Raw genomic sequence first — 27,896 nt, 5'->3', positions numbered from 1 at the left:
CTTATTCACTTTCCTTCATTTTTAGACATTAATGGTCCAGTGAAATTAGTGTCAGTTTTTTAGTTTTTAAGGATATCTATGAGCTAGTGTGGTACAAAACAATGACAACTTTTGCGTTTAGATAATATAAAACACATAGAAGTGTAAAGCATGTAAAGCTTGTAGTTTGTCACTTCAGCCTAAATGGATAAACAATGGATCAAATCTTGGCCAATCAAACACTCTCTAGTATTTGACATGCCCCGCCCCTTCAAGATGCTTCTCATTTGCTTTTCATTTGATGCACTTGAGCTCAACTACTCTCACTGGTGGAGCTGTGATAAAACAAAACAAAACAAAACACTATTGGCTGTTTTTTTAATACAGGGAGGAGCTATGCTATGTCCCACCCTCTCTTTGTTTTTCAGAGATTATGTCAAACATGTAATAAAAAAAGCTCTTCATGGGACCTTTGAAAACAGCTTGTTTTGCTGCAAACTGACATTTTCCTATTGCATTATTCTCCTCTTTATGTCAGACAATAAGGCCAATATTGTATGTTTACAACTTGCAGTTTCAAGTAGTACAAATAGTTTTATAGGTATACAACTGTGAAAGATTTGCAAAATTAAGCAAATGTTGTTTTAGTAGTCGTACAAGTGATATATGTACAATATTTTTCATTGCATTAAAAAAAATTACTCACATTTTTGAGTTATAGCTTGCGAGGTAAACTCAATTTTGAGAAAAAACGGCAACAAATTTTTTTTGTCTAAAATATGAATTCAGTATTGACAGTTAGGGTCACATAATTAGATTTTTGTTCTTAGAATTGCAGCTTTATTATCTTTTACTTGTTTCTGAGAAAGATTAATGTGAGAATCATCACTAAAAGTTATAAAAAATAAAGAAATAAAAATACATATATTTTAAAGTTGCCATTCTGAGAACAAAAAACTTGTTATTTGTTACAGTGTTCAGTATAATTTAGTACACACCATTTTTTATTTTTTTTACTTTTTTTACTTTAATTTTTAAATTTCTTTAATGCATATATATATATATATATATATATATATATATATATATATATATATATATATATATATATATATATTATTATTATTATTATTATTAAATTAGTCATTGCTGAAGCCAAATCGGGAGCTTATTAATTACACAAAATAACTTACGATAGCGGTCCAAAAACTAGTACACCGAAAAGTATATGTTATAGAGAAATATTAAATACAAATTTAAAATGAGAGGAAAAATCAATATATATATATTGTATAGCTTCCTCTTAAAAATATGAATTTAAAAGAGAGGATTGTGAGGGGTGTACTCATAAATGCTGAGCACTGTATATCTCATAATATTCTGACCCTTGCATTCTCTCAACTTATTATAAACTTGCAATTATTTCCTCAGATTTGTATCTTTTGCTACCCACAAACTTCTACAAAATCCCACAAATTTGAAAAGTGTGCGAATTAAAGTCAAAATTCTGAGAATAAACATGTCAGAATTGCAAAATACAAACTCAAAATTCTGTCTGTATTTCTCAGAGTGTTTTTCTCCAGACTATTTTCTTCGAATTGGAAAATACAAAATTCTGTGATGAAAACAAGACACTACACACACACACACACACACACACACACACACACACACACACACTCACACACCTCGGCCATTTAATCCACACCTTTCCAGGCATGGACAGATACTGCACATTTTCCTTTTGTTTGTTGCCAGACGTTTTGAACACTTTACGAAGAAAAGGTCAAGAAAAATAAAAGAAATGGAGCAACATCCGCTTCAAATGATTATTTGACTTCTGACAATAAGCGGTAGATGGCTTTCAGGCTTACTCAAGGGAAACCCATTAAAACCCGAAAGTCAAAACAGACAATAAAGAGCAAGTGGGTCATACTGCAATCAACAGAGCACTTACGCCACCTCTCAAGGCTACTATTTATAATTTAAACAGCACGACTGACTGGCATCAAACCCCAAAAAGGGCTTTCTGCCATCCACGCAATTTCATCCTATTTAATGCAGCGCAGCATATTTGCAGTACGCTTCGCTTTTTCCAAGGAGGATCAAAGCACATTTAACCTCAGCATAACATCCCAATTTCATCCTGTCTCAGTTTCGGTGACCAAAAAAAAGTCAGTTTTCACTTGTGCAGTACATCGAGACACTTTTAAAATGCATGTTTATGCTGCAATCCTGTTTGGTGAGAAACATAATCAACAACGCAGCAGCAGTATTAAAAAATTAACCATGCAGAAGAGTGAAAAAACAATGATCCACAAATAGGGATAATAACTTGAAAAAAGTCCGTTCCCTATAGGAAACTAATATGAGTTTACCAGAAAGCTCTCCTGCATTAGAAATGAGCGATATATAAAAAAGAGAGGCTAATGGAGGTGCGATAAGAGAAAGTAATAAGAAAAGAATCCAGCAAAACAGATCGGTCCTCTGCTAACGAGAACACACAGATTCATTCCTGTATGCTTATTCAGAATACACACACAGAAAATAATGCTTCAAACTAAAACTTTCCGAAGCATCGAGCTGAAATCAATATGAAGGCTGATTTTACTGCTGACTTTATTTCTCGCAGTTGTGAGTTTATAACTTCCAACACAATCTCGCAGCAATTTGAAACTTTTTGATGTAGTGGCTATTTTGTAGGAATTCGTATGATCTCATTTGTACAATTTAGTACGATTTGCTTAACCCCCAATGATGTGGTTGTTGCTATCAGATACAGTTGCGGCCGAATGTTAACGAGAATTATTTATATTATTTATAAAATTTCCCATTTATTGTATTTTACGTCTACCCCACCCCAACCCTAAACCCAACCATCACAGTAATGTAAAACAGTAGTTGTACCGAGTATTATTTATTTTATTTATTAAATTATCCAATCAATTTTATTTTATTAACGCCTACCCCCAACCTTAAACCCAACCGTCATAGTACTGTAAATATATTAACTATTGTTATTTATTGTTACAAAAATTATGCTATATTGACGAGCGTATTCGCAGCTGCATACAATCTAGACTTTACCCAATGATGGTTGGATTTAGGGGTGGGGTTGGGTGCCACGCCTCCTTTTTAAAACTGTACATTTTCATAAGAAATGAAAATAGTTACGTTTCATCATGAGATCAAGCTGTAACTTTGCATTATAAAATCGCAATTGCAAAAAAAGTTCAAATTGATTTAATTAACAATTGCTAAACTGAAAAAATGTAAAATAGTTAAGTTTCATCGTGAGACAATTGTTAACAGTTGTTGAACTGACAAAACGTAAAATAGTTACGTTTCATTGTGAGATCAGACTGTCACTTCACATTACAAAATTGCAATTGCAAGAAAAAGTTCAAATTGATATAATTAACAAATGCTAAACTGACAAAACGTAAAATAGTAATGTTTCATCGTGAGACAATTGTTAACAATTGTTAAACTGACAAAACATTAAATTTTTACGTTTCCTCGTGAGATCAGGCTGTAACTTCGAATGAGAATATTGCAATTGCAAGAAAAAGTTCAAGTTGAGATAAATAACAATTGTTAAACTGACAAAACGTTAAATATTTACGTTTCATCATGAGACAATTGTTAACAGACGATAAACTAATAAAACGTAAAATAATCACGTTTCATTATGACACAACTGTTAACAATTGTTAATCTAATAAAATGTAAAACAGTTGCGTTTCATCGTGAGACAATTGGTAACAATTGTTAAACTGATAAAGTAAAATAGCTATGTTTCATCACGAGATCAGGCTGTAACTTCACATTACAAAATCGCAATTGCAAGAAAAAGTTCAAATTAAGATAGATAACAATTGTGAATTAATCTCAACTTCAGCCTTTTCTCAGAATTTTGTCTCGCAATGTGTAGCTATACTCAGAATTATGTTTAAAGTTAAGTTTATAGGCATTCTAACAAATTGTAGTTATAAACAATTAAATGCTCCTATTTAAATCAGGATGATGAGAAAGCTTATAAACTTGTAACTGTGTCAAAAAAATTATGCTATGTTAACTAACAATTGCGACTTTACAATTGTAAAAACCCAATTTTAAGGGAAAAAAACTGCAACTTAATTCTGGCATTTTCCTCTTAATTTTGACAGTTATAACCACAATTATAAGGAAAAAGTCAGAATTGCAAAATATAAACGCAATATTGGCTTGTGCGTTTATCTCACAAATGAGTTTATATTTCACAGTTACAAGCTGTAACAGCATAATTTGGCCTTTTTTTCCAGAATTCATTATGAAAACGCATTAAGCAAGCTGATTTTAGTGCAGATGACTTTAGCTCCTTGTTGGTTGGCATTGGTATCCGTGTTTCCACCTCTACCCCTGTTTACTTATGTGCGAGCATGTTTCCTGAGGAGCTCGGCACACTGCTGTTTTACCGGACGCAGAATCTCAGTGTCTTTAAGCATCTCACGGTCGCTAGGAAACAAAGCCAGCGGCTCGATGTGCAATGGCGTTTGATCATGTACTTTCACACTTGCTCTGTGCAGCGAGGGTATCAGTATGATGCAACTATCACTTAATCATGAGCTGCTCGGAATCGTATACCAGCAAGTCCTTTTTGAATCGACGTCTCTGTTTTTGTGATTGCAGCATCGTCGCGTTTGCTACATTTAGATATGTATTATCTGAAGATCATCCAGAGCGCCTGACCCCAGCTCATAGGCGCTGCATATTCTGCGTGAGCACGAAGGAAACTGAGGTAAAAGGCAAGTTGTAACGACGCACTGAAGTGCACTTTCCATCCGCTTGCATTCATTCTAGGTTTGTGATGGCAAATATATCCCCTTTTCACACTTCTTTGATTGGCCTGTCAGCAATCGCCATCTGTCGTCATGACAACCAAGACCTCACTCTTGCCCATCTCTTCCAGAGCTGTCGCCAGCGAGACCAGGTCTGCGTCCCCCTGATGGCAGGCTTCCCACAGGTCCAGCAGCACACCTGTGGGGCTCGGTTTGGTTGCAAAGTAGTTCAGATATCTGAGGGACAGATGTGGAGAGAGACTGTTAGAACCTCTCGGGTCCAAGGAATATGCAGATTGTTGTTGTAACTCTGTAGTTTTTTATTTTTTAAACCATGTAAAGTAGGGATGTCACGATACTATAAATTTAGGCCACGATACTATACAAGCAGAATTATCACCATACCAAGTAGTATCGTGATACTGTATTAATTCATTAACTCAAATCTATGAAATAAAGCAAACGGTTACAAATACTATATTTTATATGTTATAATGCGTAAATTTACCTCATAATTCCCTTAGTATAGAAAATCATTAATCAGATCAGATCATTTGTACAGATATTTTGGATATAAACATTTCTTTTGTTTTTGTGGTCGTTGTAGCTAAATCATAATCACAGGAACAAAAATGAACTGATTCAGATGTGTTTGAAGCATCAGAAAATGTGCAATATCATAAAAGGCACAACTTCTACACAAAGTCTTAATGCAGATTGTTACAATTAAAATAAAATAAAGTGGTCTATTCATTATTTTTAGGCATAAATGTGTGATCTACATGCAACATATACTATTGAAGAACAGCCAATGATGATACTACCGTTTACAAACTACAGAGGCAGCGGCATGATTTTGGAGCCATAGTATTGTGGTGCTACAAAGTACCGGTAAACCGTGCAACCCAAACATGATACAGTATAGTTTAAGCCATAAAAATCAGATAAACATACATTAAAATAGCTTTTACAAACACATTTCAAACATTCTATTTTGCGCATAGTGTACTAAATGCATTCAGCTAATAAGATACTGTTACAATATTGCAAGTGTCTCATTAAAATGTCAACAAACTCATAAAACTGATCCAAGATCAGCTAAAAACAATAAAATTGGTTCAGTGTTTCACATCTAGAGGACGATCTCATTGAGCCCACATGGTTTAAGCTGCACATTAGACTTTGAGCATGCCAAATTTGTTCAGTTAGGGCTACAAAAAGGAGTGGGATAAAATAGGATGATGTGACACAACTAGAATGACCCATTTCTCCATATTTGAAATTCCTGTAGGTCTGTGAGGTTATGATCACCTAATGGTCTTGTGACACAAATTCTCCAGTCAGAGTTTTTTTTTTTTTTTTGCTTATTTGCTATGCAGCGAAATCTAAAATATTTCTGTATGGGTTTGCGTTTCCAGTCTGATGCATTTGCATCAAAGACTAAAGAAAACACAAGATGTGTCACTTGTATAGTTTTGAATGGAGAAAAGTTTAACGGTCAATATGGTGAATGAAGCCCAGCCACTCATTAAGAAGCCAATCAGTGATCAATATAGACAGATAATTCTCTGGGGGAGGGGCTCGAACCAGGCGTGAGTTTCTGCAGGTTTTGTATGATTCGAACGTTTAGAAATGAAACCAAGAGATGGTTGTTGTTTAATTTTATAAGTGATTCCTAATATGAAATTCAATCCTAAGCTTGGCAAGCAATTTTGGAGAATTTCATAAGTTCACACTTAGCTGATGATCTATCAAAAGCTTGTTTGGCATGCTGTCCTGGGAGACAGCACTGAGCTCAAGGGATCCTCGAGCCCAGGGCTCCCTCCGGTTCGCAGAGCGAGAGGGGAGCTTGAGATCAGGTGGATCTCAAAAACTCCTCTGCCGCAGTAGCTTAGGGAACACTTGAGAAAGAAGGGAGCTAGACAAGTGTCTGATTTGCTAAATATGTTATGTATTGTGTATATCTTTGGATGGTGGGGGAAACTGGAGAACCCGGGAGAAGCCCACATGGACACGGGGAGAATATACAAACTCCTCACAGAAACATCCACCGACCTGGCGAGTACCAGGGCCGGCAGTGTTCTTGCTGTCGGTCTAACAGTGCTAACCACTGGGCCGCCGGGGCACCCAATCTAAGGTAAAGGAGGAGAATGGGGAGGAAGGGGGGGTTTCTTCCAGTTGAAGATAAATGTGGACTGAAGACTGTGGTTATTTATAGTATCTTAGAAATCATATGATTGGAAGAACATGATTAGCTAATGTGAGACTAGCGGTGGTAAATCCTATGCACGTGATCCTCTCGAAATAAGTTTATAAATAAACCTCAATGTTTACCCATTCAAACTTAATGCCCGCGCATACTGCCCAAGAGGGTTTTCAAAGATGGCCGTCGATTAAAATGACTTGCCTTAAAGAGACTTTGATTTGCATGCATATGAATGGTACTTCCCATGTAGGTTTCCTCTAGGTGCTCCAGTTTCCTCCACAGTCCAAAGACGTGGTATACTGTAGGTAAATTGGATAAAATAGTTTGCCTAATGTATAAAGGCTGAATTATAGTTCTGTTTCAAGTGAACACCGTAACCCACGGTGCATGCCTTGCAAGTTGCTGTGCATTTATATTTCTGTGTTCTGTTTGTGTTGCTCTGCAATAACAGAGGTGATTTTATGTTCTTCTGTGTTGAGTTATTTCATAGGTGTTTTATTTACACTGGAAATGCATGCAGTACTAACTTACTGTCCAGTTAGCTCAAACATTAATCTTAATGTAATCACGAAACAAAAGTATACATTTGGATCTCCTCAACAGGACTAGATACTTGTTAAAGACTTGCAACTTCGGCCACGCTCCTCTTCCATGGCTCTCAGCCCTGCTCACTCGTATCAGTACTAACAAAACAACCAATCACAGTTCTTACGCTAGGCCCACATCTCGTAGTTACATTTTTTGAGAGGTGTGCATCAGGGTCCACATTAGGCAATGGGGAAAGGTATGCAACTAGAGGAAGGCACCCCCTGACCATTCATGTGCACTTGACATAGAAGTAAAAAATCACCTTAAGTGTGTGTAAATGGCAGAGTGTGTGGGTGTTTCCCCTCACTGGGCATTCACAAGGTAGTGCACTCTACACTAGGAAAGGCATCTGCCAGTAAAACATCTTTCACATTAATTGGAGGTTCATTTGGCTGTGGAAGACCCCAGATAACAAGGAGTGAGTGAGTGAGTGAGTGAGTGAGTAAGTTAGGGAGTGAGTGCAAGTCAATTGGACAAAAAATGTAGCATGACTGTGGCTTTAGGTGGAATTTTGAGATCACCCCAAGTGGAGAACCACTGAGTTTTCTATGCATTTCAAAGCAGTTTACTCAAATCATGTGACCTTGGCAATTTGATATACACTTCGAACCCTTGATTTGAAACAAAAGATTCATAAAGATTTCGAGACTTTTTCAAAGACTTGACTGATGTTACAAAGTGAATATGGAGTAAAAGCATGTCAGTAAATTATTTTGATTGTAAACAGGCTCCTAAACTGTATGGAACACATGCTGGTGTAGTAAATTTTATTCACTGCACACTGTCACACTCAACAGCCCTGACCAAACACCTTCCAGATTGTAGAGACTATCAGAAAATAGGTTTCATTGTTATTATCATTGGAGGACTCATTCTTATCGTGGGGAGAATTGCCTATTGCCCATTCCTAGTGCATCCAAAAATATACCTGTCGAAGGCCAGGCTGCGAGCCAGCATTCTCCAGTCACAGCCACGAGCACTGGGGGCATCCAGACTGGCACAAATTTTCTGGCGTATGGAGACGGGCAGCCTGAAAGCATATGGGCCCACTTGAGACGAAGGCAGACATGAACCGCCTGCTGGCAATGGTGAATGGGGCGGCAAAGTCTGAAGAGAAAAATAAGTTGGAGCCAGTTATTAAATCACACACGAGTGAGTTGACAGAATACATAATGCATTTATGCCCTGCTGTTTTTCTGTACCTCTTGGATGTCAGTGTTGAGTTGGAATATCTGTCCCTCTCCCTCCACCTGTCTGACACAGATCTTGCAGGTGAGCTGGGAAACCACCAGGCTTCCTCTCTCCAGACTGAAGGTGCAGTGCAACGGCCGCTGACTCCCACTCCAAATGTGATAGAATGGGATTTCCTGGAATACACAATAAACACGATTAAGAGGTAATTCTACAGTATGTGCGAATCTATGAATAAACAGGGAAGTAAGTGAAGTAAGTTCAATTCTCGGGTAGTACACTTTGTAGGGACTCTAATCATAGTCTTATATAGTGAGCTGATTAGTGGTGGAGGGAGAGATTAGTAATTGATTGACAACCAACAACATTTTTGCACACACATATATATATTTAATATATTTATATATATATTTATATTTATATTTATTAGTGCTTATTAGTTATTATATATATATATATATATATATATATATATATATATATATATATATATATATATATATATATATATATATATATATTAGTGCTGTCAAAATTAGTGCATTAACGCATGTGATTAATTTGAAATAATAAAAAAAATAAATAAAAATAAACGCTATTAATGCAGTTGCAGTTTTTTTTATTTATTTCCTGTTGTGGCCAACGTGTAGTAAACATGCAAAGAAATATGGATAAGACCAAGACAGCACTTTTTGAAGGCAAGTTTCACTATAAAACAATTAATGTCGCATTACCAGGCTCTCCAGCGTTTCCTCCAAAGTTTCATCTAATTTCGTATGTTTCATTTTTAACTTTCGACTTTTGTTTTATGGAATTTGATAACGCATGACAAACAGAAAGGAAAACTTCCGCATTTCATGACTCGGTGGTCCTTTAAAGTAATCAAAAATCGCTGCTTACATGGTAGACTCTTAATAAGAGTATACTTTTAATCATATTAAAATCAGAGTGCCCATGTAAATGAAGTCAAAGACAGCGCATTCCTCTGCCTTTCAGCACACACCTTCCAATGTTTTATTAAGTTTGATGTGTTTCCCCCTTAAACACAAGTGTCTGCTTTGCGTTGTGTCAGAATCCTTGTGAAATACAGCCATACTTTAGAACGCTTAGTTTAAGCAAATTTGATAAATGTGATCATGCGTGTTGAATCTGAAGGGAGTTGCTCTAGTTGCCATGTCCTACGTGTGTTGTGTGTGTGTTTGTGAGTGTGTGTGTCTGTATTTGTGTGTGTGCGCATGCAACAAACCTGCCAGCAAAAAACCTGCCTAAACGTCGTTGTCCGTAGCCACTAAATCAAAAAGTTATGAATTGCCATGAGATTGCGTTGCAGTCTCAGCTCACATCATTCAAAAGATAGGGGCCACATTGTCCCTTTTAATGAATGAATGTTCTCTACTGACAGCAATACAACTTTTCAATGAGTGCAATTGTTTGTATTTAATACTTTATTGTTATTATAATTTTTCATTTTCCTATTTGCAATGCCTGTATTTTGGCTTTTTTTGCAGTCCACTTAGAATTCAACTTGGAAATATTTTTTTTCCCTAATAGGCATTGATTGTTTTAAAATTCAAATGGCATTTACAGGCCTGTGCTTTATGGATCTTGATGGTTTATTGTGGGTATGTTGTTTACATGAAGAAATCTGTGTTACAAGTTAAACAAAAATTCTAATAAACAATTATATTTAGAATTTAAATAGTTTTTGTCTTGCTTTTACATTAATTTTACATTTGAATAGCCAAAATTACAAGTTTCCGTCTTTTAAATGTGATTAATCACGATTAATCATGATTAATTTAAAAAAGTGTGATTAATTAGTTATTTTTTAATCAATTGACAGTACTAATATTTGACACCCAGTGGTTGAACTAGGTATTGCGTTCTTGGATCAAAACATAGGTTGCTAGATTGAGAACCAGCAGGCGTGTACCTGACCATAAAGCCTAAAGGTTGATTTACATCATCATTTAAATATAAGCAATGTCATGCGATAGAAGGAATATTTCTATAGTAAAAAGACCATATAACCAATACCTGGAATTAATATTTCAGATTAATATTTTCTATTTTTTGCAGCTGAATTACTTGTTGCCATACAACTAAAAGCAGCAGCAGATAGTTCACCACAGATTTTGAAAAAAAAAACAAAAACAAAAAAAAACATTTGAAATGGAACTTTAGAACTGTAGAAATAATGCAAACCACCGGAGGTCACGTTTCGATCATGGGCGCATACTTTGGGAGCCTTTCTAAATGAATGAATGAAATACACAGTTTTTCACCAAGGCAATACGGAGTGCTGAAATATAATTGGCTAAACTGGAATTGAAATTAATGCATTAATAGAATGAAAACAAAGACAGCCATTCCAGCACGTAACAGACATTTTCAAAGCAGAACATCTGACTTCAGCATTGTTTTTCAGATAAACAAGAATGTTCCTTTTGGCATGTTTCTTAAATATCTGCAAACGCATAATGCTATTTTTATGCTTTAGAAGAGTCAAAAACTTACATACAGCATCTTTAAACTAATTTGCTTCCCTTCATCTTTATTTTTCATTTAAAGTATAATAATAAAAATCTCAACCTGAAAATTAAACACAACATTAAATGTAATTTACAAGTTCTCACATCGTAATCTAATCATAACAAAACATTCTATAAAATTATATGATATGATATGCTATGATATATTCAATAAGAAAAGGTTGGGTGGGACTTAATATTTTATCTACTGGGAAAATCACTAGACAGGAAGTAAGATTTTAAAATAGTGGGATTTGAAAACAGAGGTATTTTTAAAAGTGACAGAATGAGAAAGTTAATATTTTTGTTGATTCTTTATTATAAAAAGTTAATTAACTAAAAAAAGGATAACCATATGACCAACAACAGCATAAAGTCTCTCACCTGATACTTAGCCAGGAGTTTGCTCCTCCAGTGTGAATGAGGGATGTCATGGATCGACAGCCGCATATTGTGGTAACTGTCCTTAAAAAGCAAAGGTTTGGGATCCTCCAGTAAAACCCCACCCAGACTTCTCTCAACCTCTAATACTTCCTGCAGAAAACAACAACACAGAATTATAGCTTATTCACAGGTCAAATACACATGAGATGGCTAGTTAAGAAGGGAAGACAGACTAACCTTGAGGGCATGTGGGGTGTCCTGTATGCAGTAAACCCTCAGACTGTAGTCCAGAGAGAGGCACGGGGCCCGAGGGGCAAACAGGGCCAACTGCAGTCTCTTACAGGCCGGCCGAGGAGGAGCCGACTGTCCCACCAGCCCATAAGTGCCCAGCTGCTCCATCAGGATATGACAACTCTGCTCCTCCACCTGCAGATAACAGGGTGACGATAGACTCTCCTCTCCCACAGTCAGCACCTCCTAGTGGATGGGAGGAAAACAGGAGTTAAAGCAATACTGTTCAAATGTTAATTATGTGAAGCTAGGCAGTAAAACAATAATGATAATCATTGCAATATAATCTTACAATAAATCCTTGACATGTGTTTGATAAATATTCAATATATTGTTTGTGCCTTAAAAGGTAACTAAACGCTGCTCGATTGGCAATGTTCACATGCTATAATCATTCATATGAACAGCTCCAAAGAGTAACAAAGCACAGCAAAAAACACAAATGTAAATGTCTTGTTAAAGCATTTGACATGTACTTACAATAAAAATATTGTTAAAATAAACAATTAACTGGTTCTACACTAGGCACTAGAACTGGGTTATTTATTTTGCTAACTTGTGTAATTAGATTATACCAAACAATTTAAAAAAAAAAAGGAGCAAATCTAAAGAATAAAGAGATATTTACTAGTGAAACAGACTGTGTCTTGTGTGTCGCCACGCTAATGATGTCATACATCATTGACTTCCAGTTTTGTTTTGTAAAAAGTAAGGAAACATCAAAGACACTTTATAACATTGTGTGTTTTATAACACTGCACAGAGCAGCATTATAACAGATCCATAAAATGTATTTAATATGATAAAACAGAGCTGGCTCTTCCCCATATGATCAGGAAAGGAAGAACCAGTCAACTGTGGCATAATAAAACGGATGCTTTTTTGGAATGTCAAGCTGGACTTTCAGCAATACTCTGCTTCTTATTACCATGATACTAAGTTTTGAATACTTAAGCTCAATCATGAACATGATTTCTACATGAGTCCTGTATGATGTAATCAGGTGACATCTCTTATGATTCCACACTCATGGCATCGGATATGTGTGAATATGTGGTCAAAAATTACATAGCAACAAACAAATGTATTCTGTGCTTTTAAACCAAATAGAGAAAGAAATAAAAGAAACGGAGGTCTGACATTTAACATGATAATTATCATCACTTGAAATGTTATTGTTTAGTCCAGCCTAAACAAGTATCTTTGCTGATCTTATCATCCATTAAAGGCATAGGTCCCCAAAAATAAAAATTCAGTCATCATTTACTTGTTCCAAACCTTTTTGAGTTTTTCTTCTAAAGACACACTAAAGAAAGTATTTTTGAATAATGTTAAAAACCTGTAACCATTGACTTCCATAGGGCTTATTTTTCATACTCTTGAAGTCAATTGTTAGAGGTTTTCAGCTTTCTTCAAAATAATTTCTCCAAACTAAAATTCTGTTCAACAGAAAAAATAAACTCATAAAGGTTAGGAACCACTTGAGGGAGAGAAAATAGTGAATAAGGGCCCTATCATACACTCGGCGCAATAAGGCGCAAGACCTGCTTGCTCTAAAGTGTTACTATTTTTAGACCAGCGCAACCTTAATTTTCCCGTTTTCCACCACGTTGTTTAAATAGCAAATCCATTTGCGCCACTTTGTAGACTCATGGGTGTTCAGGTCTAGAAAAAAAAGTGTGTTAAGGTGCATTGTTGGCACCTTGCTATTTTGAGAAACTAAAATAGACTGTGCAATATACCAGCTGAAAGCAGGTCTAAAGTCCAGCGTAAAGCGCGTCAGTTGTGCACCTCCCTTAAACATTGCTTTAAACACACAGGATGTAGAGCAATACACAAATATCTTCACATCTGAAAAAGAATTAAAGGATAAAAATATTACATCAATTATTATTTTCTACATAAATATAAAAAGCCACTGCCTCTATGACTACTTCATCTTGGGGGGATTTTTTCAGTTTATTTATGACAACTTGCTTTTATATAATGTTATTATTATCATTTATTATATACATATTTATATTTTTTTTATAAAAAAAAGCTTAGATTTGTCCACCTGTCAGGTTTTGGACCATATGGGGCATTGCACGTGTGTTTGGATATAACTATTTGACCACACTTCGTTATTATTGTTCATTTATTCATTTGCTGGAAACTGGAACTAAATTTAGAAAAATAGTTTTGAAACTAATCTTTGCACTTAACAAACAAAATTTATTATGTAGGCTAATGGATGTATTCAGTAGAGTGTACAACACCGTTTTCTGATCTACGAAAGACAGAAAGAGAAAGAGAAAGTAAAGGTTGAATGGAGGAGGCTCTTTATCCTCGCGCTGCAGATGGTCTGTTTAACTGTTTTCTCGCTAGTGAAGCGTTAAGTTTTTCTACAATGTCCGCCATGTAAATAGCAAATGCCCTATGGCACGATGCAACTGACTGTTACAGGGAATGGGAGATGAGACTCTGATTGGTTTATTCTCCAAACACACCTATAACTCATAAAGAGAATAAGCTCAACCCTGTTAGACCATGCGCTGCAGCGCAAACCATATTTTTCCATCCTTAAAATAGCAAAAGTGGATTCAGACACGCCCTTAATGCTTTTGCGCCCTGCGCTTTAGACTTTGCACCAAGATTGTTCAAATAGAGCCCTAAATGTATATATTTGGGTGAACAATCCCTTTAAGATCAATCATTCACATAACTATTACCTAAAACCATTTCGTCTTGATGTTCTCATTTCCCACCCTGATTCTTCATTGTAACAAAGGTTCTTTGTGTGGGAAGAAGAAGACAGGGTCGGCGTTGAGGTAAGTAACAGATTATTATTTTTTTCTTATGAACTGTAAAGGACAGCTCCCACTGGGTGGTCGTCGCTTAGCTCTCTCTTCCTACTGTTCCTCCCGTTCTCCTTAAGACGGGTGTCTCTCCGGCCCAATCACTAGAATAAATAGGTGTTGCTTATTATTTCGGATTGGCCTGCTGATTAGCCGCCGGGCTCTGAGCATGCTCTCCCCCTTTATTGGGTATTCGATCATGCTTACCTCTCCACATTCATGTTTTTTTTTGTCAATATTCCATGATGTCAGCTCTCCCATCATCCTTACCTCCCAAGCACCTTGATGGTTCTGCATTTTGAGGGTGAGGGTCCAGTCTGGGGGCTCCAGCTGTGCGCAGTGGGGCAGAGTGAGGACCACAGGTCTGCTCAACAACATGCCTGAGGGTCCGCAGCTCACCACCGGACTTAATACTGTCTGACTACCATCTGATGGCAACCTGACAACAAAAACACAGAGGGACACAGTTCAGCAGCCTTAATTCACATTGACATTCAAGCCGTGGTGATTTTCAGCATGCAAAATGTATTTGGACGCTGCAACGATTGTAAGATGCCACCGTACTCTGTGGCATTTTTTTAAAAGCATAATTTGACACAGAATCCATTTAATTTCAATAAAAGCTAAATAAAAAAAAAGAAAGATGTAAACTTTACGGCAACACTGAAATTCTGCATATTTAGCCCTCATAATGCATTAAAAATCTCCATGCATGCCCACAAACTCTCGCATATATATACTGCATAAAATATTATTGTATAAAATTTATGAGAGAATCAAATCTGAATATTACCAGATTTAACCCAGCTGGAATTAACAGAATAAAACAAAATAAAATAAAATAAAAATACGGTTTTAAGACGGTATTTAAAGTATTTTTTATTTACGAGGACAGTGGAAAGGAAAAATGGCAGGATCATGAGCAGAAATGTTACAAGATAGACTGAAACTCTTTTGGCCACATGAGCACAAAAGACTAGAATGTGTGACAAATTGTTTATGTTTGGAGAAAATGTATGGCACCTCCAACTAGTGAGAAACACTATTGCAGCTGAAAGCTCTAAAGGCATGGTGAAATTTATATGTTTCATATTTGACAATAAAAACAAAAACTGTTAAAAAAATAGAGCCTCAGCAAAAAAGTCAAAGCTCAGACAACCGTTCACTGTTTTTCAAGACATATTTGTTTGTTTGTGTTTTTTCTGCTGTGTCATAGTTTTGAAATGTTATTTCCTCCCAAGTGCTGCCATTGGGGTCACAATGGTTTTGCAGTCAATATTGCTCAGCAAGGGCTGTCAGGGTGTTTTGAACTGGATTGTTTGCATCTGCTCAAAGTGACAGATAAATGCAAGTGTTATGTGTTGGGAAATGACAGTGTGATGAGGGCAGGGCACTGAAAAGCCGTTTTAAGAGTCTGACTTACGTTGTTTTTTCCCATTTGTTGATAATGAGGTACATCTCGTAGAACTTGCCCTGAGGAATCGTCCCGGGTGGAACCAGCAGGCTTACCCCTAACAGCAGAAAAGGGGAGCAGAGGAAGAATAATAGACATGTATTTTTAACTTAACAGATTCAATATGTAGTTAAATTAGCTCTGCACTGTAATATGAGAAATACAGCTATAAAATGTTTGCAGATATTTTAGAACAGTAAAAGATATTCATTCATTCATTCATTCATTTTCTTTTCGGCTTAGTCCCTTTATTAATGAACCGCCAACTTATCCAGCACATTTTTATGCAGCGGATGTCCTTCCAGCTACAACTCATCTCTGGGAACTGTTCACACACACTCATTCACACTCATACACGGAGTTTCATATAATTTCAGGTGTTTCATTTTTAATGTGTCGATTTTACTTGCTGTTTGGCAAATTCACTTTTATGGTGGAAGAGTGTAGTTTTTAATGGAAGTTGACACCGCATGCCGAATGGGAGTAAAAACCTTCTTGTTTTGCAATGCAGGTGTCTGTGGTCCTTCACTGACTCGGTAGATGAAGAGAATTGTGTCAAACAGCCCTGTGTGTATAGACTATCCTGTTTCAAAATGCGGCGAAAATCCTACATGACGGTAATACAGTAGTTTGATTGCAGTGTTTACATGCATGTACTGCACTTCAATAATGCGACTACAATTGGCATAATCCACATGTTTTAATTCCATTTCTGTTTAGTTTATTTATGACCTTAATCTGATTAAATGAATCAAAAATCACTGTTTATATGGTAGACTCTTAATCAGAGAATAGTCTTAATCACATTAAAATCAGATTAATGGTGTCCTTGTAAACGTACAAACTGAAGACTAGAGTAATGTTGCTGAAATTTCTGAATTGTAATATTTCAGAATAGCACGATTGGCTTCTTACATAACATTAATAAAGTGGCTGAAAGCAGTTATTATGACCTGATTTACCTGAATCAGGTCTTGACAGGCAAAATTAAACTTCTAGCGATCTATATTGATTGATTGATTGATTGATTCATTCATTCATTTAACATAAGTGGACTTGACAACCATATGTGACAAAATCAAATAATTGGCTATAAAAAGGTAAAATCCAGCTTTTTGAAATCCTTTTACCTGTATTAGGGATGGTGAGACGGCCACCCAGTGAGCCCAGCGTGGCACTGGCGCTGTGACTGGGCTCCCTGGGCAGCGTGTGGCCATGATGATCTTTAGGTCCAGAGCCAACAGTCTTCAAGCTCATGATATCCCCGTCAACAGACCCCAGGCCGGTCGGCAGCTCCAAGGAGGACATGGTAGAGGAGTTGTACACCTTTATCTTCAGGCTGGGAAGAGGGTCAAGCAAAGGAGACGTGGTCATGGGGATCTTGTGGTGCGAGTCCAGTGTAGCCTGTTGTAAGGAGAAAAGTGGCCCGCGGAAAGTTCCGGCACTGGCTGTGAGGTCAGGCGGAGCTGTTGGATGCAGGAGGTGTGGATTATCTGCCAAAAGTAAAAAGTAAAATTGAATCAGTACAAAAGTTTTCAAAAATACCAATATTACACAACAAGGGTTGAAAACATCAGTTATATAATGTATTTATTAATAGGCATGGGCTGGAATAAGATTCTGACAGTATGATAACCTTATAAATATCCTGGTTTCACAGTATCGTGATTACTGCTCTAAAATATATTCTTTTTAAATGTCTTGGTAAAAAACAAAAACCGTTTATCTCTTTGAACACATTATATTTTATTTTTTAAAAGATTTAAAATATTTTGGAACAGTACACGTCAGGCTAAATAGCTCAAGTGAATCATTGACTTCTGCTGTCTTTATTTGTTTCAAAAACACAGATTTAAAACACCATCTTTTGCATATTTTTTCTGCTGTAAATATGTAAAAAAAAAAAAACAAAAAAACAACGTACACATACCTTAGGAACAGTATTACAGAAAATTTTTGCAGTTTTAAAACCTTGACTTTTCCAAACCATGGTATACCTTGAAAACGGTTATCGTCCCTGCCTATTTATTAATAGAATTTGCTAATGTTAGATTACAATTAAAATTATATCTACACCTAGCAGATGATTTTATACAAAACAACTAACAAATGAATGCAACAGAAGCACATAAACTGTTAAAAAAGCAACATTACTATACGTAGTATAATATATTATTGTTCACACTTTTCATGCTGTGTTAAGGAAATTTATGTATAATTTTGTGTTGAGTGAATATCTCAAGAAATACAATTATTAAGATTTTAAATAATCCCGCTTTAAGTGATACTAAGTACCACTCCTGGTATTGGAAGCATTGGAATAAATGTTTGCATGTTTGTATGGGATTATGCGCAGGACATGTTTAGTGTGATTTGTTGCCATTTTCAGACCAGCGCAACCATAATTTTCACATTTTTCTCCACGTTGTTTAAATAGCAAACCTATTTGCGCCACTTTGTGGACTCATGGGAGTTCCGGTCTAAAAAGGAGAAGTGGTAAGGTGCATTGTTGGCACATTGCTATTTTGAAGACAGGAAATAGAATGTGCTGTTGGCCAACATTTTATTATTATTGTTCATTTATTTGTTTGCTGGAAATAAGAACTGAATTAAGAAATAGTTTTGAAAAAAATTTTTGCGCTTAACAAACTAAATTAAATATGTAGGCTTATAGATGTCTTCAGTGAAGTGCAAACAACACTGTTTCCTTATTCACAAAAGTAAAAGATTAAAGTAAAAAGTAAAAGTAAAGAGAAAGTAACGAGGCTTAATAGAGGTGGCTCATTCTTTATCCTCGCGTTACAGACGCTTTGTAATGTTTTATTATATTGCAAATAAAACATTTTGTATTTCTTCTTACAAAGTCCACCATGTAAATAGCAATTGTAGCCACGGCGTGACACAACTGACTCCTAAAGGGAATGTGAGATGAGACTTCAGATTGGTTCAATGTACGTTATGCTTAAAACACACCCATGACTCATTAAAAGAATAAGGACTCAGACATGCACTTAATGCTTTTGCAGCATGCACTTTAGACTATGAGCCTTGACCATTAAAATAGAGCCCTATGTGTTGTTTTGTATTTTACTTATTTATTTATTTTGTATTTCGTGATGTGTTATGTTTTTGGATTTGAACAAAGAGTCTGAAATAAAAGTACTACTACTACTACGGTACTAGTACTATTACTACTACTACTACTACTAATAGATATATAGTTTGTTTTTCATTTTCAGTATGGTTTGTCAACATTAGTTAATGCATTAATACATTAAATTAGTTAATGCAACAGAAAAAAAACGATGAATATATTTTGACTGTTTATTAATCATTGCTAATTTTAGCAGTAAAATACAATTAAACTGAAGAGAAAAGGAAAAGTTTCTGGCTAGCTTCAAAGTTCTGAGAGGATTTGCCTAAGAAATGAGAGTATTAAAGAGGAGAGGATTTAAAAGGGGAGCCATATAAACAAGTTTCAACAGTTTTGAGAGAGTAGGTGACAGCAGGAGAGGGGATTATGACTGAACGCACATTTGAAAAAGAAAGAGTTTATATTGGGTTTGAAGAGGTGAGAGCAGTGAGAAATAAAAACAGAAAGTAGAAGTGAGGAAGCGTGGATGTCTCACCCTGTCGTGGAGGTTTGTAGTTGCCGGGGTGGAAGGCAGCAGTGAGGGCTGATGACGAATCTGTGATTTCACCGTGAAGATGGCGACAGCTCCGGCGATAGACCAGAATCCCCACACACAACACCAGGATCACACAGAGAAGCAGAGCTCCCACGAGCCCTGCGTACACCGCGACACCAGTCCCAGAGCCCAGAGCTGAGAAACACACACACACAGGTACAAAATCACACGTATATACTAATCTGTCATCGATGTCAATGACTACATTACACAACACAAACTGTGATCAAATGAAGTATAAAAGCTTTGAAAAAGGAGAAGAGAATTTAACAGATTTAGCATTTTGGGATTCAGAACTCAAAAGTAGAGAAGAGGATTCTAATTCTGAATAAAGATTTTACTCACTCACTGACTATCTTTTGGCTTGTCCATGATTTATCAGGGGTCACCACAGTGGAATGAACCACCAATTACTCAATACCCAATTACTAGCATATGTTTTTACGTGGCTTATGCCCTTCCAGTCACAGATTCAGATTTTAGATATTATATTTTATATTTTATTTGGTTGGAGCTGCTCCTTCTTTGAGGAGCTTTAGATGAATCCAGCACTGAACTGGGAAAGATTCTGGAAGATGTCCTTTGTCAAATGCTAGAGCTATATATTTTTATAATTCCCTAGAACATGATTAAAATTAAATTAAAAGCACTTCTCTCTTTGTGTCATGTCCTTTGGAAGCGTAAATACAGAAACAGAAGAAGCTCTGTGGAAAGAGCAGCGTTCGGATGCCATTTTAGCTTTCTCTGCTATAGCATTATAGCGCCTCTGGCCACGTCCCTTTTCTGTGTGGGGTGTATGTGCGTGGTGAATGTGCATAACCTGAAGCCCTTGTGATCTCACAAACCCGGATGTACTTTTTTGTAGTCCCCAAACTTCTTTCACCATAGGCTTTGCTAAGCTAACTCCGTAAAAGCCAATGTCTCCCTTTGCATTGAACTTTGAGTACATTACATTCAGAGATGTTGCTAATGTTTACACATTTACATTACACATCAACTAAAGTTTAAAATAGGATATCATAGTGGACCACCCCTTTAAAAGATTATAGAGATATCCCTAATCTTGTGTACAATTATTTAATAATACAACAAGTAGCAGAATTAGGTACATCCAGCCTCTCATTAGTAGCTCTTTTTTCATTGTGGAAGTTGGCCATTAGTGAGTTTAATGTTAAAGTTAAAGTTGCTGTGGACTTATCTCCTTAACGAAATACTGAGTAGCTATAGAATACACAAGACATGTCACACAGACTTGAATACACAAAACATGTCACTCATATCATTGCAAATGGAGAACATTGTAACGGTCAATATGGTGAATAAAGCCCTGCCTACTAGTACAGGAGTCAATCATTGATCGCTATATTGCGAATAAAGCCCGCATTTTCTGTACAGGAGCCAATCATCGATTGCTATAGACTGACCATACTCCGGGGGAGGGTCTCGGACCATACGTGAGTTTCTGCAAATTTTAGGGGAATGTTTAGAAATGAAAGTAAAGAGACTGTAGATGTTTGATTTTATTAATGATTCCTAAAATTCAGCGAGCTGTGTTGAAGAAAGTTGAAGCTAAACTATGCAGGACACCAGCCCTCCAGGACCGAGTTCGGACACCCCTGTCTTAAAGAGACTTCGGTAGCAGGGAGGGGCTTTATTTTTGCACACCTCCTCTCATCTTTCACTCATCGCAAACTAACGATTGTAGAGGCGTGACTAACCATATTTTGTCCAAGCCGTCAAACGGACATCATCAGAGAAGGCCTGCCGTTCTAGAGCTAAAGCAAATGGTTAGATATAGATTAAAGATTACAAAATCAAATTGTTTTAAGTGGATTAAAAAGCATAAATTAACTGTTTATCTTAGAACTAACAATGTGCACTGGCAAAAAAAAGGATTGTACATTTTGATTTCATGCCGACTTTAAAATTTAATTATGTGGCAAGTACAGTAGGTGTGTAATAAGCAGGATAATGTACATTCTCCTTAAGTTAACTTTCAGGGGATACTTTATGTTACATTTGGGTCCTGTTCAACATAATAATAATAATAATAATAATAATAATAATAATAATAATAATAATAATAATAATAATAATAATGCTGTGAATCTAATAGTGCAGTGTAGGACTTTCCTCTCTGACTTCTGATCCCTGTGTTTTTTTCCCATTCAGAATCAGCCCTCACTGTATTAAGTACTATATCTACACACAATGGTACACTATGAAAAGGCTTTATGAAGAAAGAAGAGAGAGACAGAGGTGCTCACACAGGTGCAGAACCCAAGAGACACACAGGAGAAAAACGTGAGGAAGAGAGCAGATGCGTGTGAAGAGAGAGAGAGGGAGTGGGCAAAAGGAAAGAAGTGAATCTGACAGCCGTCTTAACTTATTATAGCAAACGGAAGCAAGGAGAATTAGGTGTGTTACTTTTTGGTCTCTCAAGTACTGAATGTCACATTGATCTCAGAAAATTAGCATCACTTGAACTGTAAGCTACACGATCGATTGCTCTGGGCCAGTAAGATGCACATTCATTAACTTCAACGTCTTCAAAAGGCACTCTATTTCTGAACCAAGATTGCATATATATTTTCCATCAACTTCCAGGAATGGGTATGCATATTTCCCTCTGAGCATGTGTATTTACAAATCATATAAGCAATGTAGAATTAGCTAGTGTAAAACAAATTTGTATATATTTTATAATATTATTGAGTGTGAGACAAAAGTCTGGGATTATTTGCCACTAAATTTTGAATATTCTAATGACCAAGACCACAGAATATTCCATGACAGCCAAGTGATACTGTTCAATGCTAAAGCTATATAGAAACCTAGCCAGTTAAATAAAAATAAATAAATAATTACATTTAGACTCTAATCCAGAGATGCCCAAACTAGGGCCCGCGGGCCAAAGTTGTTCCTTTGTAGTCTTTAATTTGGGCCACCAGAGGGAATATGATTGGGAAGGGTTGGGAATGCCTTTAACAGAGATTCTCAGTTTTATTTTAATGTAACCTTTTGTCTGTTGGTTTTATTGTTTAGCTATGAAAAACAAAAATGAAATTAAATGTTTTAATTGAATGTTGTAAATGAAAAAGATTTTTTTTAAATGTACATAGAGTCACTTAATGAATAAGGGACAAATCAGAAGACATCAGCATGCAAAATGCAAAGTTTAAATTTTAATGTATTAGTAAATACGGTTGAAGTAATCTTTTATTTTATTTTTAATTATTATGAAACGTATAAAGAAATTACCCATGGCACTTGTAATGTACAGTAATATGGTTTGCTATATTTACTTTCGGCCCAAAGCTCTCAATCAAGCTTGGATTTTGGCCCTTCATGAGAAAAAGTTTGGGCAGCCCGCTCTAATCTAATACGCATCTCCACCTGTTTACAGTGGTCAGTTAGAAATGATGTATATTTTTCACAATATTTAATTTCACATTTCAAGTATATGTATTTAATTGATTAAAATGAGTTATGAAAAATTTAAAAATGTCATAAGATGACTTTAAAATAGACACTAATACGTAAATAAATTGGAAGTGGAAAATTGAATTTATAAATAAAATAACAATTAATAAATGACATATTCATTCATTCATTCATTCATTTTCTTTTTCGGCTTAGTCCCTTTATTAATCAGGGGTTGCCACAGCAGAATGAACTGCCAACTTATCCAGCACATGTTTTACGCAGCGGATGCCCTTCCAGCTGCAACCCAACACTGGGAAACACCCCCACACTCTTGCACACACTCACATACACTACGGCTAATTTAGCTTATTCAATTCACCTGTATCGCATGTCTTTGGACTGTGGGGAAAACCGGAGCACACGGAGGAAACCCATGCAAATACGGGGAGAACATGCAAACTCTGACCTATATTATAAATAGATAATTTTATGATCTTTATATTTTTCTATATTTTTATTTTACTTTAAGAGGTTGTCCTCTTTTTATGGTTTCAATTAATTTCATGTAGTTAAAGTTTAAGTCAGAATTTTCAGCCCTCCTAAATTATTAGCCCCCCTGTATATTTTTTCCCCAATTTAAGTTTAACAGAAATAATTTTGTTCAACACATTTCTGAACACAATAGTCTTAATAACTAATTTCTAATAACTGATTTCTTTTATCTTTGCCATGATGACAGTACATAATATTTTACTAGATATTTTAACAAGGTTAATTAGGTTAACTAGGCAAGTTAGGATGATTAGGTAATTCGAAAAAGGAAAATATTGCTTAAGGAGGCTAATATTGACCTTACATATAAACAAATAAAATAAAACAAATAAGACTTTCTCCAGAAAAAAAAATATTATAGGAAATACTATGAAAAATCCTTTGCGCTTTTAAACATCATTTGGGAAATATATGAAAAAGAAATTTTTTTTTAGAGGGCTAATGATTTTGACTTTAACTAGATATCATACAGTATAAGTATGCGCCATATTCAGAAATGAAATAGACAGAAATAAAAGAGCGAAACATGAGCCATACAAACATTTATATAGTGCATTTTCTAAATTAAGATTTCCAGTCACTATTCCTTTGTGTTTCCCAGACATAATCACATAGGAAGACAAAAGCACAGGGATAGAGGGAAAAGTGGAGGTAACAGTGTCTAATAAAAACCACTGTTAATAAAATGAAAACTTACGATGGCTTGTATGTTCAACAGAAACCTTTTTATCTGTTAGAAAAAAAGGCAACAAAAAACAAAGAAGAAAGAAAAACAAGAAAGAATGAGCATGAGAATGGATGAGCATAACTCAGAGATGAATGCTAATGAATACAGAACAAATAGTCAATCAATGCAAACACAAAACTCAGCAAATGAAGCACTGAGGATTATAAACTGAAATCATATTTTTATGGCTTATAATGCAGCAAAAGTAAACATCTTGCAGCTCTCAAAAGATAGAATGTTCTAGAGCAGAGATGCTCAAACTAGGGTCTCGAGGTCAAAGTTGGCCCATGGTAACCTTTGATTTGGCCAGCCATCCTATCTGACAAGAGAGTAAGAAGGATGGGGATGTTTTAGAGATTATCATTTTAATGTGACCTTTTGTTTGTTTGTTTTATTGTTAAAAGCTAACTGAAATTAAATGTTTCAATTAAATATTGTAAATTGACTAGATTTAGTTTAAATGTACATACTGTCACCTGATGGAGAGAAGACAATGCAGAGACTAAGGCAAAGGCAGATTCTTGCCAGATGCAGTGGCAAATTATGCTTCAGAAATCATTATAATATGATGAACATCTGCTCAGAAAACATTAATTCATTTATTTTCTTAGTCTGTTTTTCAGAGGTTGCCACAGCGTAATGAATTGCCAACTATTCCAGCATATGCTTTCCCCAGCGGATGCACTTCCGGTGACAACCTAGTATTGAGAAACACCCTTTTACACTCATTTACACACACACTCATACACTACAGACAATTTAGTTTATCAATTCACATATAGCGCATGTCTTTGGATTGTGGGTGAAACCGGAGCACCCAGAGGAAACCCACACAAACATGGGAATAACATGCAAACTCCAGACTCAAACCAGCAATATTCTTGCTGTGAGGCTACAGTGCTAACCACTGAGCCACTGTTCTGCTTGCTCAAAAAATTCAATTCAATCAAAATTATTTTGTATACTAAAAATTGTGGAAACTGATGTGGTACCATTCAAAAATACCACTGAAAATGTATTATAATGAATGTTATTTATTCATCAAGGACATATTAAAGTATTTAAAAATGAGAGTAAAAACATTTGTAATGTAAAAAATCTTAAAAAAGAACTACATCACAGTTTCCACAAAACTATGAAGCAAGGTAAAACATTTTTATCAATAGTAATTGACCAAAATAAAAAAGCAATTATCTAAGTGTGTTAGAGTAATGATTCTGAAAATTCAGCTTTGAATCACATGAATAAATAAAACTTTAAACCACATTTGATAAGAAAACTGGCATTTAAAACTTAAATAATACTCTATTTCACAATGTTACAGTTTGACTGTATTTTTTATCAAATAAAAGCAGCCTTGGTGAGCAGAACCTTCTTTTTAAACCATTCAAAGACTTCTTTTTAACCATTTAAAATTGTACCGTTCCCAAACTTTTGACCAGTGTAAGTAAGTGTGTGTGTGTGTGTGTGTGTCTATGTTGCATTATTAATGTTAGAATATGGGTTGTGCTCAAACTTGAAACCAAGACAGGGTGCACTAAACCTGCAGTGTTCTTGCTGAACAGTGTGTGCATATGTGAGAGTGTGAGTTTGCTATCATGTTCTCCTGGGATAATTCAATGCTGTCAGCTGCGCTCCTCCAAAAGCAGCTCTGGGACGAGCACCCAGTGTCAGCATGAATCTGGCTCACCGTCACACAGCTCATGTGCTTCTTCACTTGCTAGGTTTAAAACTACATTTGTCTGACTGACCAAACCTCACCGTTTACCCTCCTGTCCATCTGTGCTCAGAACCCTGAACTAACTTATTCTCTGAGGATGTTGAGTCCAACACACTTTATAAAAGATTATAATTTATAGTTTCATTTATTCATGTTAGTTAACGCATTTAATGACATTAACTAGAAATAAACAATGCTAGTACAGGATTTTAGTTTAACATTTACTAATGCATTATTAAAAGTTATGCTTGTTAACATTAGTTAAAAAGAACTAATGGTGAACGACTTTACTTTTATGTTACTTCATGACTTACATTTCATCTTAGTAAATACATCAATTAATTAAACCTTAATGTAAAGTGTTTGTGTTGATTTTAATGTGTATATAATTTTAGCAACATTTTTCAGTTTTCAAAATTCAGTTTTAGTTTTAGATATTTTAATACAATAAAATAAACTTATTTAAATTGATTTAATACATTGTTAAACTAAATAATTTTAATATTGTTTTTGTAAAGGATGTAATAATTTAATATAATATAATATAATATAACACAATATAATATAATATAATTTATTTATTTTATAGATTAAAATATTCAAAATTTGTTTCAATAATAATTATTTTAGTATATCAAGTTTAACTAAATGAAAATGAGCAATGTTATTGGGCAATTTTTGGAAATAAAAAGTTATTTTACTAATTATTGAATAGTTATTTTAGTTTATTCTTTAACTGAAATATAAAATACATATATTTTTATGAATATTGTTGTTTTTTTCAATTTTTATTATTTCATGTATGAAATAAAATAAGTTAATTTAGTAAATATTTAAAATATAAATATTCAAAATTTATTTTCATAAGAACTATTTTACTTCATCAAGTTTAACTAAATGAAAATGAGCAAAGGTATTGGGCAGTTTTTGTAATTAAAATATATATATTTTAATTAATAGTATAGTTATTTTAGTATATTGTTTATTTCATGCATCAAATATGTATCTTTCTTTTTAAGTTATAAATATTTTAAAGTTATAAATAGCTGAAATACAGATTTGTTTATGTCAAATTTGTTAACTTACTACATTTAAACTAAATGTAAAAAGAAACGTTGCACATTTTTGCACTTGAAAAAAATACAATTATTAATTAAGAATACAATTATTTCTACAGTACTACAAAACAATATTGACATTTTGCTGACAGTCAGCAATAACCCCAGTGTGGACCAGTTCCATATCTGCCACTTGTTAATATGATATCCAGACCAACATTCCAAGACATTTTCCCACTGATGATGCTGAATCACATGACTTACTGCGTGCACATAATCCCTCAGTGCAGTTCTTGCTCTCCATCATGCTGCCGCTGCAGTGTCGTCCTCCATTACGTGGCGGTGGAGCCTGACATTCACGACTGCGCCAATGTGTGCACTCCGTCCCACACGCAGACCACTTGGCCCACTCGGTCCAGCCTCCATCCACTAGGAAAACACATC

The 27,896-nt window shown here is 35.3% G+C and overlaps 1 protein-coding gene across 2 annotated transcripts in view; it reads right to left on the bottom strand.

Annotated features, from left to right (window-relative positions):
- Positions 1 to 2,153: 2,153 nt before the first annotated feature.
- Positions 2,154 to 27,896, bottom strand: part of unc5b (unc-5 netrin receptor B) — a 98,525-nt gene continuing 72,782 nt past the window's right edge. The window contains 11 exon segments of one of the 2 annotated variants that reach the window (NM_001111149.1): positions 4,543 to 5,036; positions 8,522 to 8,700; positions 8,796 to 8,960; positions 11,700 to 11,849; positions 11,937 to 12,176; positions 15,098 to 15,266; positions 16,251 to 16,338; positions 17,411 to 17,773; positions 19,910 to 20,104; positions 24,645 to 24,677; positions 27,717 to 27,881. In NM_001111149.1, the coding sequence (NP_001104619.1) occupies positions 4,871 to 5,036; positions 8,522 to 8,700; positions 8,796 to 8,960; positions 11,700 to 11,849; positions 11,937 to 12,176; positions 15,098 to 15,266; positions 16,251 to 16,338; positions 17,411 to 17,773; positions 19,910 to 20,104; positions 24,645 to 24,677; positions 27,717 to 27,881 (1,913 nt within the window). In that variant the 3' untranslated portion in view covers positions 4,543 to 4,870. 2 annotated transcript variants of the gene reach the window in all.

This window comes from Danio rerio, chromosome 13 (genome assembly GCF_052040795.2).
Source record: "Danio rerio strain M-AB ecotype USA chromosome 13, GRCz13ab, whole genome shotgun sequence".
Taxonomy (NCBI): domain Eukaryota; kingdom Metazoa; phylum Chordata; class Actinopteri; order Cypriniformes; family Danionidae; genus Danio; species Danio rerio.
Note: the sequence above shows the minus strand (reverse complement) of the source record. Positions and strands in the feature narration are given on the sequence as shown.